Here is a 20,379-nt window from a genome sequence, read left to right as displayed (position 1 = left end):
TGTGTGTGAAGGGTAGGGGTGTGTCATGTCCATCATGGCCCTTGTTTTGGATAAAAGCGTGACTTTATTCGCATGACAACGATGAAAGCGGAGCGAGGGTGGAAGGTATGACTACGCCTAAACCCCGTCATTCATGAATAATTAGAGTGAGTGAGAATGTGAGTGTGTGCGCGCACGTTCGTGCGTGCATGTATCTTTCCCTTTTTAATTTCCGTCATTCCACACACTTTTTTTTAAACTGAGAGACAAGGGGAAAAGCCGAGGGGTGTGGGTGAGGAGAGAGGGACTGCCGCCCCAGCCAGGCAATTACATTTCTCCAGGACCACTTTGCCAAGTGGCAGCGCGGGGCTGAGGGAAGTGATGGACAGGCAATCCGGAAGTCTGAGCGAAGCGCCATGCGGTGTGAGGTATCACTCCGGTCTCCGGGGAGTCAGCTGGAGCACCTCGCGGGCCTAAAGCCCGAGTGAAGTCGTTGTTTTTGATGGCTTTTCCATGCTGTAGTTTTCGCCGAATAAACACGTCTTGACGTGCCGACCGTCAGGTACAGGTTGGGTGCCGTGACTCTTGAGGGTTCGCTGCAGAATGCATTTCCTTGGAAAGATCCTGTCTGTCTCTGTCTCCCTCCCTCTCTCCCAGACTCCGTTCTTTCGGTCTCATCCTGTGCAGTTGCTTGCTCCTCCCCCAACACCCCTAACTCTAACATGGCTCCCCCCATTCCTTCACCACCTTTCGCCCTATCCCCCTCTTCCCCATTCCCCTCCTCCCATCTCCGCACTGTCCTCCTTCCCCCCCAGACTTGGCAAACAAGATTGGCCATCCACGTGAGGGCCCGAGAGAGGCCCAAATTGCCCCTTGAGAGGGCCCCCCGGGGGACGGAGACGGCTGGCATGGCGCTGCCTCTCGAGATGCTTAGCAAGGTGTTGAAATATTATTTCCCCTGCCTGTATAGTCCGCCTGTTGAGCGACGGCGCTGTCTCTGACTTCTGTCTGTCTGTATGTCTGTCTGTTGCCGGAGGGAGGGAGGGGACTCACTCGTTACAACTTGGGAATATAGTGCACCGCTCGCGTCAAAAAGTGGGAGGCGGGGAGAGGGGGGTAAAACAAGGAAGTGTCACCGACTTTGGCGGGCTGTGTGGCGGGCTGTGTAGCGGACTCCAAATGTACACACTCCGTGGTATGTCTCGTGCACACCGGCACTTAAGTCGGACAATGTGAATAGCGTGGTCACATGCATGCACGCGCGTGTGCGCACACATACACACACACGTCACACGTGTGTACGAACTGAGGTGGGTGGGAGGAGGTTTCATTGTCTCCGTACCAATAAACCGGTAAATAGCATTGTGCGTGTTCTGCTGCTTTTGACCGACCCAGCCAGCGTAGCGGCTATGAGCATTTAGCCACAGATCAGCAGACGTCAGCGCCTTGCTGTGCCCATGCAAAGCACCGATCACCGTGACAGATCTCTGTGCAGCCTGACATTAATGGTGGTGCCCAGTGGAGCGTGACAGCAATGAGTTATGGGCCTTGTCAGAAGCGTGTTCCGATGCGTTTTGTCGATTCTTGCAAGGATAATAGTGGATTCTTTTCTCTTTTTTAAGGTCGACATACGGGTGGGGTTCATAATGTGAATGAACAATGTATGGGACAGTTCCAATGCTTATTCAGCAGCATCTATGGAAGTTTTCCTGATGGTATAATGTTGCTACAGCAACCCTATATTATATATAAACACACACACACACGTACGTGTGTGCGCACCTCTACTCTCATTTTCATCAGCAATTTTATTTTCTGTAAAAAAAAAAAAAACTCGCAACAAATCTGCTATGAAAACCCAGTAAACCTATCATCTGCCATCGCCTTGACACCGTCTGAACCTGGTAAAACGGCATTTTTCAACACCGCCTGCTAACAGGCATTTTCATCTCGGTAATTGCGTGAGCCCCGCAGAGTGCAAGTGGGTATGTGTACAGAGCGCAGCAGGGAAAAAGAGGTGATGACAGGCAGGGAGAGGAAGGCTGGGAAAAGACAAGGCACGGACTGAGTGCGTGCGTGTTGCTAGTGCTTGCACTTGATTTTTTATTCTGCACGTATTCCAGCTCAGCCATTGTCATATATCCTGATCTTACACGAACGTTTAATACTCTTCGGCTACACACACACACATCTCCATTTGAAGAATCGGCTAAAGAACGCGCAAAGCCCCATACGTTGGGCCATGATTGAGTCCTGTGTGTACACTAGGGGCCATGATTGAGTCCTGTGTGTACACTAGGGGCCATGATGGAGTCCTGTGTGCACATGTGTCTTGTGTGTACATGAGTCCTGCGTGTACACTAGGGGCTATGATTGAGTCATGTGTGTACTTGTATACTAGAGGCTATGATCGAGTCATCTGTGTACATGATTGAGTCATGTGTGTACCAGTACACTAGGGGCCATGATTGTGTCTGTGTACATTAGTGGCCTGAAAAATCTCATCTTCATCTTTTTGAACTGCCATTTTCTGCCCGGATTGCACGGCTGTGTGTGTGTGTGTGTGTGTGGGTGGGTGGGTGGGTGGGTGGAGGGAGGGAGGATTTATTGGGGGAAGAGGTGGTCAATGAACGGGACGGGGTCGAGACCTCAATTTCCTTTCAGTTTATGGGCAGTTAGTGAGAGGGAAAGTTGCTTTGGGACTTTGACATTGAAGTTGGTGGGAGCGGGGGAGCAGCGCTGTAATGCAGGGCAGACACCTCTCAGCGCTGATGGTGGCTTGCGGAGTTTGGAGTTGGGGGGTAATTTCAATTGATGGCTCAGTTGATGGAGGATTGTTTGGTTTTCTGGGTGTGCACCAGTCCCGCCCCGCGCTCCCTCCGCAAGTGTCTTGCTTCTTTTTCTTTTCTTTTTTTTTTTTCTCGTTCTGTTTCTCTGCGGCGGTTTCAACTTTTATCTCGTATGATCGGTTTTGTTTTGTTTTTTTTGTGTGTTTTTTTTTTGTTGTTTGTTGTTTTGTTTGTTTGTTTTTTGGCGGGGGTTGTTTTTATTGTACACATGTGTATTCGCTTATCCATCTCCGAGTACGCACAGGCAATTAATATACAGCGAGAGCAAGCTTTTCTAAAGACTGGCCAGTTTCAGTTGTTGACTTTGGTAATTGTCTACTATTTCTGGCAGATCATTACCTCTACATCCTAATGGAATTCTAAAACCATCGAACCTGTTATTTCATCTATACAGTATTATACACATATGATAGCAGCATGTCTGTCCTTGCCATGATTTGTACTGTGAACGTGTGTTGTGAACAATCATATCTCATGCACACAATTGTCACAACACAAACAAAACAGTACAAGATCCTGACCTCACACACCCATTTTCTGGAAATGTAAGATAATCATCACGCCGTTGTTGCCGTGGTTGGTTGGAATGACGTGTCCTGCTGTCACGTCACCTTCCACAGCCACGTCACCTTCCACAGCCACGTAAGAGGGGGGAGGGAAGAGAGGGATGGTAGCGTTGTTTGGGGAAAAACCTGTTCAGATCAGATACCATTTGGGGCCGGTTGAAGTTGGACAGCAAGTTTACTTGCGGGGTTGTGTTTTGCTCTCTCTCTCTCTCTGCGACTTCCTCAAAAAGTGTTGGTTTTTTCCTTGACGTACTTCCATGAAGTGAATGAAGCTTGGCTCAGTGATGTCCCAGCCTTTCATGTGAAACCACATCACCGCACGTGGAGCCAGACTTTCATGTGAAACCACATCACACATCACCACATGTGGAGCCAGCCTTTCAAATGAAACCACAGCACACATCACCACACGTGGAGCCAGCTTTTCATGCGAAACCACAGCACACATCACCACACAGCCAGTCTTTTATGTGAAACCACAGCACACATCACCACACGTACAGCCAGCCTTTCATGTAAATCCGCATCACACATCACCAGACGTAGAGCCAGCCACGGGCTGGGGAATTCCTACCCCTTACAGGGCTTGAATCTGCACCCCTCCATGTCGTCAGCGCGCCATTCTGACCATCTTGGCTGGCATGCAGATCGACTTTTCCCGAACTGGTTCAGGATTGTTCAGTGCTTTTGATGACAGCACGGGGAACAGGTGAAGAGGGGCGTGCAAGAAGCAGGGATAGCTGGGGACGGGTGGGGGTGTCCTTGGCGACACGGTCTCTTCTTCCACTTGTCTTTGTGGCGGATGGCACTGACATGGGTGTGTTTTCTGCCCTCATTGTCAGTGCCAGTATAGAGCATTCTTCGTGGTCTGAAACAAAAGAAGAAAAGATCCATTTCATTAGCAGTTAAAAAATCTTGGATTATCAGAAAGAGAGAGAGAGATGTGCAACGTTTTAGTCACGGATTTGTTTGTGTGTTGGGTCTGCACTGGTGGCCTGCTGCCATAGCTGTGGCCCACTGAACTGAATGCATACTGCTTGGCACTTCTCCCCTGTAGGTTCCAGAAAAAAAGTCACTTTTCGCCGTCAGTGAATCGACGTGGGTTACATTTGTACGGTTTGGGAAATGGCCGACAGAGTGGAGGAAGCTGAAGGAGGGGGTAGTGGGCGAGGTGAAGACCTCAATTTTCTGTCGTCTGTGTCTGGTGGCCAGTCAGGTTGCCAGGGAATGGGGGTGTGGTGAACAGTGCCCGAAGACGTTGAGGGTACAGGGGTGATGGTGCGACACTTGGGGTCTGATGATGCAGTTTGGATCGCTAATTGTGTGTCTACGTGGCTTTCCTTTGCTGGTCACTTTGGTAGTTGACTTTTCCCGAGCTGAACAGATGTGGTTGGCTGATTGCCAGTTCCAAGTGAAGTCTTCCTCAGTGTGAGGGCATCAGTTCGTTGACAGACTGCACGCTGTGCTCATGGTAAAGCTGTGTCGGTGTGTGTTCAGTTCTTGGCAGAGCAGTGTCGGTGTGTGTTCAGTGCATGAACAGGTATTGACCCCCAAGAAATTCCCCCAGCCTTGACAAGGATTTTAAGCTGATATGTTCCCAAATCCAGTCAAAAGGTGGCAAGATAAGTTGCATGGCAACATTTTTGTTTCCAAATCGAGAATGAAGTGTTGTGACCGCTGACAACGAGTCAAGTGATGTTCAGACAAGGTGTTGAGGTGTGCACACTGACGCAGGTTCCACTCAGAAGATTGAAACAACGCTCACTGTCATTCCACAACTCACTCCCTGCAACAACAAAACTTCTACAAGACCCAAGCCCTTTACAACGGGACCAAGGGGTCCAGTCCACTGTGTGGGTCGCTTTCATATCACGTGCTTGCCGTTGGCCGAGTGACGCACACGTAATCGCCATTACAGTTAACAGTCCCACGGGAAAACCCCACCCATTCCCCCCTCACACACACACTGCCTGTCACAGCACGGGTTAAGGATGGCCATAGTGAAATGATCTCAAGCAATCCAGCAAAAAAAGAAATCTGCCCACCCAGGGCTATTGCTTGTTTGCCTACCCGAATCATCACGCAAATATTTTCAAATTGGAAGCTTTCTCGTCATCTCTGTTCCTGGTCACACAGCAAGAAAAACAAAGTCCGCAAAGCACGGGATTAGGTGGCGTGTTGACATACACTTTCCGTCTGCACCTTGGTCTGACGACGTGATTTGAGGTGGAAACATTTCTGTTGATGTAAACTGGCTATGACCTGAAGTTGTGTGAAAATCCTCGTGGTATTTATTTGTCAGTCTCGGTTGTCATGTCCTCCATGTGTGTGGTGGTGGTGGGTTTTTTCTGTCTTTAGCTCAGAAATACGAGAATCAAACATGTTCGCATGACCGGTTTTTTACGTTTTAGAGAGAGAGACAGAGAGAGAAGGAGAGGAGAGACAGAGAGAATCACGCGGTTTATTCAAGGAGGGAAGTGGAGGTGGAAGAGGAGGGAGCACTGAGTGTTTCTGGCACACCAGGACGGAAAGTGTGTTGCGGGAATCTGCTTGTGGTGGGAGAGGAGGGAGCACAAGCACCTACACCTTTCTGTGCGCGACAGGCCGATGATGGAGCCGCCTTGTCTCCCCCCTCTGTTTTAATCCCTTTCTATTTGCTTTGTCACAATGCCCTGGCTTTAGCTTTGTCACAATGCCCTGGCTTTGTCACGCCCAACTTCACCGCCACAACGCCGCTCTGAAAATCCCAACACCTCTACCAACCTCCGCCCGGGAGCTCTGTTGTCTTGGCATCAGAGGGATTATATTGATTCCAGGCTTTCCACTCACCTCAGCATTGCACGGTCCTTGCGCCGAGCACACCCAGGGGAAGATCAGTGGTCATGACGTGTTTAGAAAATATAGACATTCATTCTTTCTCTCTCTCCCTCCCTCTCTCTCTCTCTCCCTCCCTCCAGCCAGCCCGCCCATGAGCAATCGCGGAGACCCAATACATTGAACTCCCGAAGATGTATAATGTATGCCTTGCGTGGCCAGTCTGAACGTGCGGATCTAGCATGCATACTCTTCACATGGATACCACGATTCTTGCCAGCCCTGCAAAGTGAATCGGAATATTTCAGGTTCGCTAACAGGCGTGATAAAGGCAACTTGTCCCCTGCCCCCTTCTGGTTTCATGGTATCGTTACCCATCCATCAGATACACATCCATCAGATACAATGTACCCATCTTCTGGTTTCATGGTATAGTCACCCATCCATCAGATACAATGTACCCATCTTCTGGTTTCATGGTATAGTCACCCATCCATCAGATACAATGTACCCATCTTCTGGTTTCATGGTATCGTTACCCATTCATCAGATACAATGTACCCATCTTCTGGTTTCATGGTATAGTCACCCATCCATCAGATACAATGTACCCATCTTCTGGTTTCATGGTATCGTTACCCATTCATCAGATACAATGTACCCATCTTCTGGTTTCATGGTATAGTCACCCATCCATCAGATACAATGTACCCATCTTCTGGTTTCATGGTATAGTCACCCATCCATCAGATACAATGTACCCATCTTCTGGTTTCATGGTATCGTTACCCATTCATCAGATACAATGTACCCATCTTCTGGTTTCATGGTAGCGTTACCCATCCATCAGATACAATGTACCCATCTTCTGGTTTCATGGTATCGTTACCCATCCATCAGATACAATGTACCCATCTTCTGGTTTCATGGTAGCGTCACCCATCCATCAGATACAATGTACCCATCTTCTGGTTTCATGGTATAGTCACCCATCCATCAGATACAATGTACCCATCTTCTGGTTTCATGGTATAGTCACCCATCCACCAGATACAATGTCCCCAGTCGCCATTGACAGTGCTGTCACCACTTGTTTGCCATGTCAGAGGTCTGGCCCACAAAACAAACTGCAATTGGAGAGAAGCAGCTGACTTGAAAACGTTCAGTCACACAGTGATGAAAGACGAACAGGGGGCACACCGCTCTGCTAACATTATTCTGTGTGTGCATTGACCAGTCGTCTTCTGCTAAACCTCAGTGCACCTATTTCAAGATCGTAGAACATCATGACCCAGCACAACCCCTGCCGTCACCAGTTGTCTGGCACCTCTTCCAGAGGACTGCTTTCTGACAAAGGCCCGGCACCGCTAAGCCCACCAGGTATAGCGGGTGTGTCCGCTTGTTGCCTCGGCACCACGGGGATTACATCGATTTCACAGCTTCCCTTTACCTGAAAATGGCTTCTCTGATGTAGCGGAGAAGAAAGAGACGGAAGAATAAAGTCAGAGCCGTCACGTGCAATGGGAGTAGTCCAGGGAAAAACAGCTAGCTCTGTGCTGAACCTGATGAACCCCATAGTGACCAGTTTCAAACTGATACTGAGGGCTGGCATGCACCTGATACTATGGGGTGGTATCCTGAAGCGGTTGGAAGGCGACTGTTTGAAAATGAATGAAGTGATAGGCAGATAGACTGGAGATGCTTTCTTCTCTCGTGCGTGTAAGCGACAAGTGGCGCACAAAAATGCGATTCACATGTTGGATAAGCTGAAACGCAGACAGACAAGCTCGGGTATGTTAAAGGCGGGGGACATAATTAAAGCCCAGAGGAGTACCTGTTGGAATGTGGGAGGGAAAGTCGGTACCGATATGGAGGTGGGGGAGGGGCGGCGAGGGGGAGGGTGAATGGATGATACGTCAAAGCAAAGACACAGTGAGCGCGAAGGGGAGGAAATAACATAGTGCCATCTGAGTTAGGAAAGCACAGGGAGTACGGGAGAGGAAGAGGGGGGCAGACAAGTAGAAAACGGGTTAAAAATAAAAGCATGCGCACTCCCCCACTGCTGGCCCCCAGGGTGTGAGATGGAGGGGAGGGACGAGGAGGAGGAGGAGAGTCTAAAACAGAAAATGTCGAGGACAGGAGGAGGAATCCTTTTCCCTGGGAAGAAACAGAGGGGAAGTGGGCAATGATTTAGGGAAGAACGTGGCAATCACAGGCCCCGGGCGTCTGTTGCATCCATCAGAGAGAGTCGTAAAACACAGGTTAAGGGAGAAGACGGGAGGCAGTGCCAGAGCCCTCCAGGAGAGAGAGAGGGAGAGAGAGAGCAGATGAGGGACTGGCAGCAGCGAGGTAGCGCCGCCCCTGGCCAAAACAGCATTCTGGAGCTCTCTCCTCCTCCTCCCCCACCCCCCCGGTCCCCCCACACAACTACCATTCCCCATCTAGGTTGCTTTCGTTTCCGTCCACCCCCGACATCCTTTTTATTATTTTTTTGTTTGTATTGTTTTCTGTTGGGTTTTTTTTTCGTTCCCTTCTTTGTAACAAGAGACAACAGTGTCCGCCAGAGGAGGGAGTTGTCCCGGTGTGTGTCTGGTGACGTCGTGTCCACTATGTCATTTGAAACAAAGGAAAAACAAAAGGCTGTCTGTCTGTCCGTCCGTCCTTCCTCTCTGTCTCTCCTGTCCAGCAACGCTTTCACTGCATGACGGCAACCAGTCAGCATCCTTCGTCAGTCCCTGCCTGTACGTTTTTCTTGTTTTTGTCTTCAAAATCATTTTCTTTCTCTCCGTCACCCACTCTTGTTCCCCCAAACACACACTCCACCTTACACCCTTCCCATATCTTCTTACCCCCTCTTCTTAAAAGCGTATGCATGTACTGTGTGTGCGCGACTTGGTGAAAGGATGTGAAAGTTAATGTTATGATTGAAATAGCAATGTCAGTGTGCGTTGTGTTTTTGTGTCCCAGGTGATGCCACAGATGACACATACCTGGCCTGCCAGGATGCCTTCTTCACCAATTCGGAGACGCGCATCTTTTTCCGTAAGTATTCCGGGTTTGGGTTGTTTTTTTGGCCTGTACAAATTGTTTCATAGGAAGTAACTGGTACAGGTTAATAGTGCACGCATCTAACCCCTATTCTATGTTATAATCATTTTAAGATTTTGATGATTATAATTCTTGTGCGCTCGGGTGGCGAGCGAGAGAGGGAGAGGAGAGGGCGACTGCTCATTGTTCCATGAAAGATGATCGCGGAAAATCGATCTTTCTGTTCATGGAGAAATCGTTTAACCCAGCGCCACGCTTCCTCCGTCCTCCCAGACCTCCGTGTGTTGATGTGCCGTGTGCCTGTGTCCCGTTCCTGAACTTCGTCCCGTTCCTGCTGCAGTTTTCTGCAGTCCCTGCTGCTTTCAGCTTGACGTGCACGTGCATCCCACATTTCAGCCCTGTGTGCACGCCATTACCCACACCCACTTCACACCTTCATCATTCTCGCTGTTCAAGCCCCCACATCATCGCACATCCTGTGTTTAATGGTACACACCAGCAGCGCCCTTGCTAACACATAATGACGGTAGTGCTAACAGGGCAGACATGTTGAGGGTGGTGCTAACAGACATGATGAGGGTGGTGCTAACAGGGCAGACATGATGAGGGTAGTGCTAACAGACATGATGAGGGTAGCGCTAACAGGGCAGACATGATGAGGGTAGTGCTAACAGGACAGACATGATGAGGACAGTGCTAGCAGACATGATGAGGACAGTGCTAAGAGACATGATGAGGGTAGTGCTAACACGGCAGACATGAGGGTAGTGCTAACAGACATGATGAGGGTAGTGCTAACACGGCAGACATGATGAGGGTAGTGCTAACAGACATGATGAGGGTAGTGCTAACAGACATGATGAGGGTAGTGCTAACACGGCAGACATGATGAGGGTAGTGCTAACAGACATGATGAGGGTAGTGCCAAGCGGCCAGTGGAGTGCAGCCCCCCATGCCTCTCCCCGGATCACAGCCCATTTCACGGGGCGGTGCCGAGCCACATACAGGCGCCACACACTTCACCTGACAGGTGAAAATGTGCTGCTCCGCCAGTGCCAGGCTGGGTCCGCGGTACTTAAGATGGTTCTGCCATGTGGGGCTGCGGTTGCGGTTTCCACGGGGATTTTCGTGCGTCGATTCCCAAGCACACACCCATTCGCCGATGAAAAAAAAAAGTTCGTGTTGTAATCCCGTCTTCGTTGCGACTGCTAACCGCACGAGAAAGCCACGAGAAGCAGTTATGATTCCAGACCAAGCCTCTCATCCCTCTTCGGCACAATGAGCAGATCAGGTTTCACCTGGCGCACTTTGGTGCATGCACGTATGTGTGCCATTTTGCACAAGCACGCAGGGAATTAATCGTTCAACTTGTTTGTACGTTTTTGATGATTAACACCTGTGACCTTTTCTCATAACGCTCGCTCACTTTCGCTGACGCGACAAAGATGCCCCCTCCCCCTCACTCCGCCCCTCCTCTCCAGCACAGCATAATGACGGCTCTTGCCGAGCAGACGGCTATAAAGTGCAGTCTTGCTTTGCACTTCCTCATTTCACGCCAGACTAGGCGAGCAATGGGGCCGCACACTTTCCGGACAACACCTGGAATCGATGCATGCTGAGGGAGACTTTCCCCCCCACTGTTTTAATAGTGGGACAAAGGGTATGGTCCGATTTTGAAACGAAAAAAAAAGAAAGAAAAAAAACTGTCCTCGAGAAGATTTGATCCGGACAAACATCGATCCATCAAATAGAGAAGGGGTGGGGTTGTGGGGGGCAAGACAGAATGACACAGACAATATCACTTCACATCTTCAATCACCGATATGTGTGACGGGACATTAAACAAACAAAAAAACAACAACTTCACAACATACCCACAAAGCCACCGCGCGATGTTCTCTCTCTCCCCCCGTCAACTACACCCTGTCCCACCCTCCGTACTTTTAACTCGGTGATTTTTTTTTTCTTGAAGGGATTTCTTTTGTTTCACTTAATGGCGATGTTTTGATTCATGTATACACTTGCTTATTTCTTGTTTGCCATCTCGTGTACCTTTGTGGTTCAGACATGGCCGAGGTGCTGTGTGATGGTGGGCTTTTTGTTCCCTCCATAAAGCAAATTGTGGTCCGAGCAACCTTTGCTCCAATATACAGTTGTGGTAGTGTTTCGTGTACACTCGTACTTGATTACCTCCTCCTTCCCCCATCCCTCCTTCTGTCTCTTAACTTCGCTCTTCATTTTCATTAGCGTTTCTCCTGCCAGCCTCTGCTTGCTTGATTGGATTTTTGTTTTCCTTCACATGAAAAAATAAATGTTAACGTACACCGATGTTACGCCATAACAATTTTTACTCGTGTTGTGCTGGAGAAACATTTGTAACCCTCCTTTTTTAACCCAGCTTTTTGCGGTTCCTCCCCCTCCGCCCCCTTTCCTAAGGCCTTCTTTCTTTCTTTTTTTTTTTGTTCTCTTGGGAGCTGCTGTGTTTCTGTGTTCACGGACATTGGAAAACAAACATCAGCAAAAAAAAAAAAGAGGCGCCCTTTGATGATGGTTTTGGGTGATTAGGGAGGTGAGGGGGAAAAAAATGGAAAACAAGAGAAGAAAAAAAGGTGTTTTTTCTATTGATTCTTTTGATGTTAAGGAGGGGCACAAAATGCTACATGTAACAAGAAGTCGAGGTAACGGTTTTCTCTCTCCTTTCTGGCGTGTTTACTAAACAACAAGTGTGTGAATATCCTGTTTTTGTCAGCACCCACTATGGTTTGGTTTGGTGTGTAATTTGATCAGCCCTGTTTGGCGAAACCGTAGCAAACACTTTCGCTCTCTTTCATTTGAATGTTATTTTCTTTCATGCAATTGTTTTTCATTTGGGCTTTTCTTTTGTTAGTGTGTTTTGGTTCTTTCAAAAGGGTTTTGGGAAACAAACGTTTTCATGTACCACACACACACACACACGCACGCACGCGCGCGCGCGCGGTCTCTCCCCCTCTCTCTGGCAACACTATATACAGTTATGCGTGTGAACTTCCTCATACTGCAGTCTTCAACTTTTAAGAATGCATACAAAAGTGTGCATGCACACAGTTTTGAAAGAGGGGGCGTCGTGTGGATTGGATATGCAGTTTACAGACAGAACGAAATACTTTGCTTTTTTTCCACACACAGAGAGGATTTTTAGAAACTATTTTCTTTCTTACCAGCAGATGTATCTCCGTAGGCTTGTTAGCGGAACGCCAAAAGCCACTCTCAGCTGTTTGACACATCAAGAAATGAGTGACACGTCACAAGCTCCCCGATAATGCCCCGACGACAGAGTTGCTCACCAAGCAGCTCGCCACCTCTCAACAGCCTCATTGTAAAAGCTTTCACGCACACAGCCCCCGACAGAGCGGCCCACAGTGTGCGGCCACAACACAATTTGAAGGCCCCCCCAAAAAAAAAAAAAAACAAAAAAAAACGTTGGAGGCCTCCTGGACAGATTGTCAGAAGCAACACGACTTTAAGGGGCGCCACACGGACAGACTGCCGAGATCAAGGCGATCAGAAAACGCCGGCCGACAGAGAGCGGGCGAGGTGATGAAAGCTCTAACTGCCGCGCTCGGTCAAAGGGTTCGAACTCCGGCAAGTCGATCGGTAGCAGATAATTCCTGGCGGTGCAGCGGACTTCAAAGTGGGGTGGCGGGGGGAGCCCGCCCGGAGATAAGAGGGGCAGGGTATCGGATCGGGTGAGGACCACCAAAAGGATTCATGGAGTTGAGGAAGGGGTGGGGGGGTTGGGGGTGGGGGCACCAGTCATTTCCCTGTCTGTGGTGTGTGGTGTGTGGTGCGGAGGCTGGCCTCATGGCAGGGTGTTGAAAGGCAGTTTGACACCGCTTTTCCCTGGCTCCAAAGCCAGCGGGCTGAAAAGTCGGTCCTTTAATTTGCGTGTGAGGTTTCTCTCTGAGGAACGGAGTCAGTGCATGTATGGTAGGGCGGAAGTGGTGTGTGTGTGTGTGCCAGTGATTTTTGACCAAGCGTCCAATCACAAAACCCTGCAGTAAAGAACAAACATCAAACAATGATTATAAAAAGCCTTAAACGACGTCAAGAATTCCAGACGAATAAACTTGTGTATACTTTGGCAAGTAAAATCAATTCCTTCAGCACGGGGCTGATTTTATTTTTTCGTAACCTTTAAAACATGTCTGGCTTTTCTAAAGCGACAGTTCCACCCACCCACCTCCCCGTTATTTTTCTGGTTCTGCTTTTGTTTTATTAGCCCATAAGAACCAAATAACCAACTCTCTAAAAGTCAGCAAATATCGTTTAATATGTTATCATAAATCGGTGGTGTGTGTGTGTGTTTCTGATGGCGAGGTCACCAAATGTGTATGTTTTCCTTTCCCACAAAAAATATAGCCACGCTCAGATCTAAAATGACTAAATGGTATGATATAAATAGAAATTAGATAAAGACGTGCTGTAGTGCTCTCGCCAATCCAGTGCGTGTTGAATACACGCTGCGACCAGGACCCCCCGCCACCCCACCCCATTCTGTCTCCTGGGAACGCCAGTTGGACCTCCCCACCTGGACAGGCAACAGGGACACCACCAAAACGGCCAGACCTTCACCAAACCATGAGCGCCACCAGACCTCCACCAAACCAGGCACACCATCAGACCTCCACCAAACCAGGCACACCATCAGACCTTCACCAAACCAGGCACACCACCAGACCTTCACCACACCAAACACACCACCAGACCTTCACCACACCAAACCAGGCACACCACCAGACCTTCACCAAACCAGGGACACCACCACACCACCACACCTTCACCACCACACCTTCACCAAACCAGGACACCACCACACCAAACCAAGGACTCTACAGGAACGATGAAACCTCCACAAAACCAAAACCCCAGCACCGAACAGCCTGACTCTAATTATGTAAGGGCGAAGACAACAGGACGCGACCTTCAACAACTGTTGGCAAGCAACCCGTTCAACATTTCATCAAGATTTTCATGGAGGAAACGATATTTGTAAAAATGAACCAGCCTAACTTCAGAACTAAACAAAAAATGATCACTTAGACAGGAAACAATCATCTTACACCACATCTCACACCAATATATCTGAAAATACCTCATGATTTTTTTTAATTATTATCTAGAACTAGCTGGAAGAAAGGAGCAGAAACAGCATGAATGAATAAGACGACTTGAGAGATAGGAAAGAAATGAAACCATCGCCAAATTCCTTTCTCAAGCGAAAAGGAGGGAAATATCACTGGAATGCGCGGAAGCAATTTAGAGATGGCAGCATCACTTGCACGTGCACCAAGCTCGTCGTACTTCAGCTGATTAAAGACCAGGTTTTACTTTACCGTGAAGGTATTTCCACACTGCAGCAGCATGGTCATTCTGGACTGTAGTGCATGGTTCACTGGTTTATGTCTCGACCACCTGGACACGTGCACTGCTTTTCACCGTCAAGATGCGTTCGTCATATCTTCTGTTTGGCGTTGACTTCCACAGGTCAAGACCAGATTGCCGCGTTACACCAGTTCATATCTGCACATACACAGTTTCTCTGTTATTTCACGTATATTAATATATTATCACTCCCCCCCCCTCTCTCTCTCTCTCTGTGTGTTTCTCTGGTGGAGTATGAGCGAAATGGACCAAAAGACAATCACAAGTACAGCTTGGCTGGCCATGTAGTTTCGGCGTTTCTAAAGGATGTGAATTCCTCCCACACACCTCAACAATCCCCCACACACCTCAACAATCCCCCACCCATTCTCAGTATTTGAAATCAGCTGAGAGAGGGGGAAGTCGATACTGGTATTTGCACAACCGATGGAAGGGTAAAAGTGTGACCGTAAAAGAGGGGATAGAAACATATTAGCAGACAGCAGAGGAGAAAGAAGCAGGGTAAGTAGATTCGGAGAGACAGGCTCAGACAGACTCAGAAGAAGAGCAGCAGAAGAAGAGAGAATAGTGGAAGCGGGCTGGCAGCGAGAAGTGTATGTATTGACGACACTGCAAGACAAACGTTTGTCTTTCTTCTTTGGTCCCCCTTTCTGCTGGAGGAGCCTTGACCCTGGCGTACAGCGAAATCCCCGAACCCCTCCACCAATCCCTGGCCTGGGCCTGATGACGGCCAAATTGTCCCATCAATCCCCCGTGCCCAATCCTGCACTTCCCCACATCCTGACCACACAACTCCCGACATGCCACGCCAGACGTTTCCGGTGCTGCCACCATGCGCACAGGAGCCCTCGGCGGCGACCTTTTTTCCCCCCTTCTTTCTTATAGTTTGTTCTTTGGCTGCTAGGATGCACGCATGTCCCTGTGGATTCTTTTTCCATTTCAGTTTGTGGACCAGTTTTTCAATAGTCTACCTATATTGTATTTTTTACGACGCATTTCATGCTGAAGCGTTATATTTTTCCGTGGTTTCACATTGGACAGTCTGATCGGAAGAATTGGAAAGTGGCACTACCTTCAGGTTTACATTTCTCTCTCTGAAATCGCAGATGGAAACAGTAGCACCTTATCACTCCTATCTTAAGAATATGTGGAGACGTGCATGTAATGCATGTTCAGTCATAATTTGGGAGTAATTTGTGCGCGCGCGCGAACACACACATGTGCTGGTGCATTTGTACACATATTACATTCAACCAAGTGCAAATACTCCCGCAAAGAGTTCTTTGTGTGGAGATTGCCAGTATATCATATACGTCGTGTGTCCGAGTGAATGATTACATTAGTAATATTGTTGTTCGGAAAAGCTGAGGTGTGGACAGTGATGTTGCACACAGAGACAGGCCGGGAAACAAAACAAAAGGGAAAAGATGTGTGACATTGGTGGTGGAGTGGCAAGAAAAGAAATGGGTCTGTTGTTGATGATGTCCATTTCAACAGAACAGTTGGAGCCAGCAGGGGTGTATCAATCAGGTGTTTTGGAAAGGGGGGGGGGGAGAAGGAGAGCACGTGCGTCAGACAGACGAGACAGTGAAGGCGATGGAGAGATTTAGAGTACATCTTTCAACAAGTGGGGTGAGGGGGTGGTTACAGCTGTATGAAAATAAGGAAAACAGAATACCCAGCCCAGGGCAGATAATCCCAACAGTCTTTGTCAAAGTGTATCGAAATAACAGCTCTCGAAGCTGGCGAATGGCACGATAAAAGCTCCACGAATGGCACGATAAAAGCTCCATCTCTCTCTTCTCTCCCGAGCGCCGGGCTGCAGCCGAGGGAATCAGCAGCAGTGCAGAGCCTGTCTGTAGCAGTCATGACGGGCAAATTATCCACTCTCCTCGTCCTTTCCTCTCCCCTGTCCAACAGGGACGTAGCACATCAGGGTCGGCTGGAAGGGGAAAATGGGGGCGGGGGTGGGGGTGGGGGACCGGCAGGAGAAGAGCGAGAGAGTGGGGGGAGGTTAGACAAGACATTATGCTTGTAAGGGAGATCCACAAAGTAAAGAAAAACTAAAGAAAAAAAACAACAAACAAACAATAAATAAAACCTCGACAAACCAAAAGAAAGGGGTGTGGGAGTGGAGGGAGGTAGGGGGTGGCAGAGCGGGTAAAGGATAGGACACATTTTGTTATTTCTCTTGTCCAGTCTAACGGTTGAGTCCATGGTATGTATCAGAAGCTGGGGCAGTTGGACGATGACCACGCGCTCAGTCAATGCATTGTCTTGGATTTCTGGAAGCATTCTGACCCGCCTCGCCCAACACTCTCTCTCTCTCTCTCTCTCTCTCTGTGATCCAAAGTCCTAATCTCTGTCCCCGGTATTCCACTCAAGTTGAGGATGAGGGACACACGGAAAAGATGTGACCGGGAACGAGAAAGGAAACCAAATGCAGAACTGCACCGTGAGATATCCGGGAGCACTGCAGGTCGGATAACAGAACGAGCTTACAGCGGAAGCTACATGTACATGGCCAGGAGAAAGGCCTGTGTATGTCTCCTGCCAGTGATCCCGCTGTGGCATGCAGCCAAATCCCTTGATCCCCACCCTTCCTCGGCCTCTCTCTGCAAGGGATTGGTGACAGCCAGATTGTCCTGTCCATTCCCACATCCACTTCTGCCTGCTCTCCTGCGATCATGCGTACAGCTCCTACCGATGTGTGGGAGGGGGGCGGTGTGTCTGTGTGTGTGTCTGTGAGTATGTGTGTGTGTGTGGGGGGGGGGGGGGGGGGGGGGGGTAGGAGATGGCGGATGAATGGGGGTCGAAAGCGCGCATGGAAGCATGTGTAGTGGGCCACAATGCTGTCTTATTTTTGGGTCATTTAAGGACGGATGCCGAGACAGGGCTCTATTTGATTTCCGAGATAAAACGTGACCGGAGCGTGCTTGGTGCAGTCAGGTTGTGTTTTACCTCCGAAGACCAGACGTAATAACAGTAGCGGTGGCTATTCTTTCCTACCCCCCCCCCCCCACGCACCCCCCCCCCCCCCCCCCCCCCCCCCCCCCCCCCCAGCCCCGTGCCATTTTCACCACTGTCAGATCCGAGGGAGAGACAGGCAGGCTGGAAAGGTTATCACGTGCGTGTTTTTTTTACACCCTGTAATCTACCTAGACGTTGAGTCATCACAGTATATATATATATAAAAAAAACCCAGAAGACAAATCGATTTATCTTTGTTCCTTGTTACATTTCCATCTTCCATTCTAACAAGAGCAGATAAATGAAGTGGCTGCTGCCGTTGTTACTGCAGATGGGTTTGGAAGTAATGGGGTGAATATGGGTCTTCTTTCCACTAAAGGGAAACTTTCTTTTATGTTGGATTGCTCTCACTATTTACGCTCATGAAGTTGTTGCTGTTGAGCGCGCGCGCGCGCGTGTGTGTGTGTGTGTGTGTGCGCGCGCCCGCGCGCGCGCTAGAGCGCACGCGTCGGCTTCTCAGAAGCGAAGACAAGCACACAATGCACTCGGTTCCCAACGGCAAAGGCATACGAAGTGATCGTTGTTGTTTCGCTGTTCGAGAAACAAAATCCTCCTCTTATCCATAAATTCAAACAGTGTGGTGATTCATATGAAACCTCGACAATGTTTGTTACTACTTTTTCGTCTTGAATCTGATCAGGCGATCGTACGACCATATTCGAATGTTAGTGTTAAAATGTTCTTTCAAGTTGAGCAGTGTGTGCGTGAGAGAGAGAGAGTGAGTGTGTGTGTGTGTGTGTGTGTGTGTGTGTGAGAGAGAGAGAGAGAGAGAGAGAGAGAGAGAGAGAGTGTGTATGTTTGTGTGTATGTGTGTTTGTGTGTGTGCGCGCGCGCTGCTGGTTTGACTTCTAATTTATCCGTGTAATATTAAGTTCCTTTTTCCTTGCCCAGCTCACGAAAAGGAGACGGTGCCATGCCCGATGAACGGCAGCTACACGTACCAACACAGCGACGGCCTGTGTCAGGGGTCCCTGGAGATCGGCTGTGAGAAACAGGGACAGATGCTGATCCACGCCTCCTGCCCGTCCAGGAAACACTCAGGTACTGAGCTTTGGGGTCATCACTCCTCCACCCGTGGTGGTAATCTTCCTCTGTTGTGGGGGGGCCTTTGTTCCCACATTCTTTGTGAATGTCATCATCTTCAGTTATTCATTTTGTCCCTAATGGCTTGTGCAATCAATATCACTTTAGCTGGTTTTTGTTTTTGTTGTAGTTGAGCCACCGATTTTTTAATCATTGGGTTGTTTGTTTTGTTTTTCCTTGGGAGGTTAGAGGGTTCGCACAGTTTGTTAGTCATTATTTGAAAAATGCTGGCGTTTTGCCCTTGATAATTAAGATCGGAAACCCAACACCTTCCTCCATCATTAGCACTGGCAGAAGTTATGGCACTGTGGACACAAGCCGACATAGATAGGTGAGATCTGCAATGTACCCCGTTTCACCCAACAAACTCTTCTTATGCAGCAGTTGATTCACCAGAAAATATTTGCACGACATGTGCAGGGCAGATGTCTGGTGTTGATAGACAACGAGCCGCTTCAGGGAATCCAGTCACAGCTTTGGTCTAAGACTTGCGGCTCTCACTAAACCAGAATAATCCCCCTAGGTGTCACACCAAAATCTGCCCCTCAAGACATCACGGGCATTATTTTACGTAAAGTCGGCAAAACCTCGAAAGGAATACTATGATCCATTTCTTATCAGAAATGGCGCTGACGCCACCAGAATGATTGGAAAATTTGCATAAGCCCCGACATGACTATTTGATGGTTGGAGGTTTGGGTGTGGGTAAGACGGAAATGCAGTCTGCCGATCGTGTTTACCCACCCCAGGATTATATTGTGAAGCCCGCCCTGCAAAGACCAGGTGAATCTGTTAAAGGAGAGGACGTTGTGCGTGCAACACCAGACATACACATACACAAAAGAAACAGAACGGTAGTTTGACATCGAGCTTGGTGCAGGTCTTGAAGTTCACACTCACTCGATGAGGAGGAGAGGAGACTGATTGTTGGAAAAGCACAGTGCAGTGCTGGGTGCAGCCAACAGTCTCCAAGAACCGGTGTCTCTGTAAAAGATGCCAGGGTGGACAGTGCCATCGTCCCGCCCTGCTGTCTGGATACATGTTTCTCCTCAGTGCTGCAGTTCTTAAATAAAGGAATATAATTTGAACATATGTGCATCACCTGTCGAAAAACCAGCAATAACAAATAATTACAAGGTTTTTTTTAATCGAACTGCAACAAGAGCAAACAATTATTTACGTATGAATGAATGCAACTGTTACCCCACTCTGTCTGTGAGTCAGTAGAGCGCTAGTTTTTTCAGGAGTGACTTAAAATTGAGGCTGTCGTTTGCTCCGTTTCATTCTGGAAAGTCTTAGCAAATCTGAATTAAACCTCATCCCAAGACAGCAACACAGTCTCAGTGATTCAACATTTATCCACTTTATCTTCCGCGTCCGTTAGTTTACCCTCCCCCCACCCCACCCCACCCCCGCCCCTCCTCCTCCCACCCCATTCCTGTTACATCGGAAAAACAGCATTATCACCTGTACGAAATGTACGCATCGTGCTATGGAGTTATCAGTGGGGGTGGATGACGGCAACACATTTTTTGTGGTTTTTTGGCCACCCGTCACTGGGTCTGATTTTTTCCTGTCCAGCTGCCGCA

General features: G+C 48.7%; 1 protein-coding gene across 1 annotated transcript in view; it reads left to right on the top strand.

Moving 5' to 3' along the window:
• LOC143279665 (uncharacterized) overlaps nucleotides 1–20,379 on the top strand; it is a 355,077-nt gene that overhangs the window by 330,218 nt on the left and 4,480 nt on the right. Inside the window, exons 10-11 of the mRNA XM_076583720.1 lie at nucleotides 9,176–9,250; nucleotides 18,599–18,748. Of these exons, the coding sequence (XP_076439835.1) occupies nucleotides 9,176–9,250; nucleotides 18,599–18,748 (225 nt within the window). The remainder of the gene's footprint in view (nucleotides 1–9,175; nucleotides 9,251–18,598; nucleotides 18,749–20,379) is intronic.

Source organism: Babylonia areolata, chromosome 3 (assembly GCF_041734735.1).
Source record: "Babylonia areolata isolate BAREFJ2019XMU chromosome 3, ASM4173473v1, whole genome shotgun sequence".
NCBI classification, from domain to species: Eukaryota; Metazoa; Mollusca; class Gastropoda; order Neogastropoda; family Buccinidae; genus Babylonia; species Babylonia areolata.
Note: the sequence above shows the minus strand (reverse complement) of the source record. Positions and strands in the feature narration are given on the sequence as shown.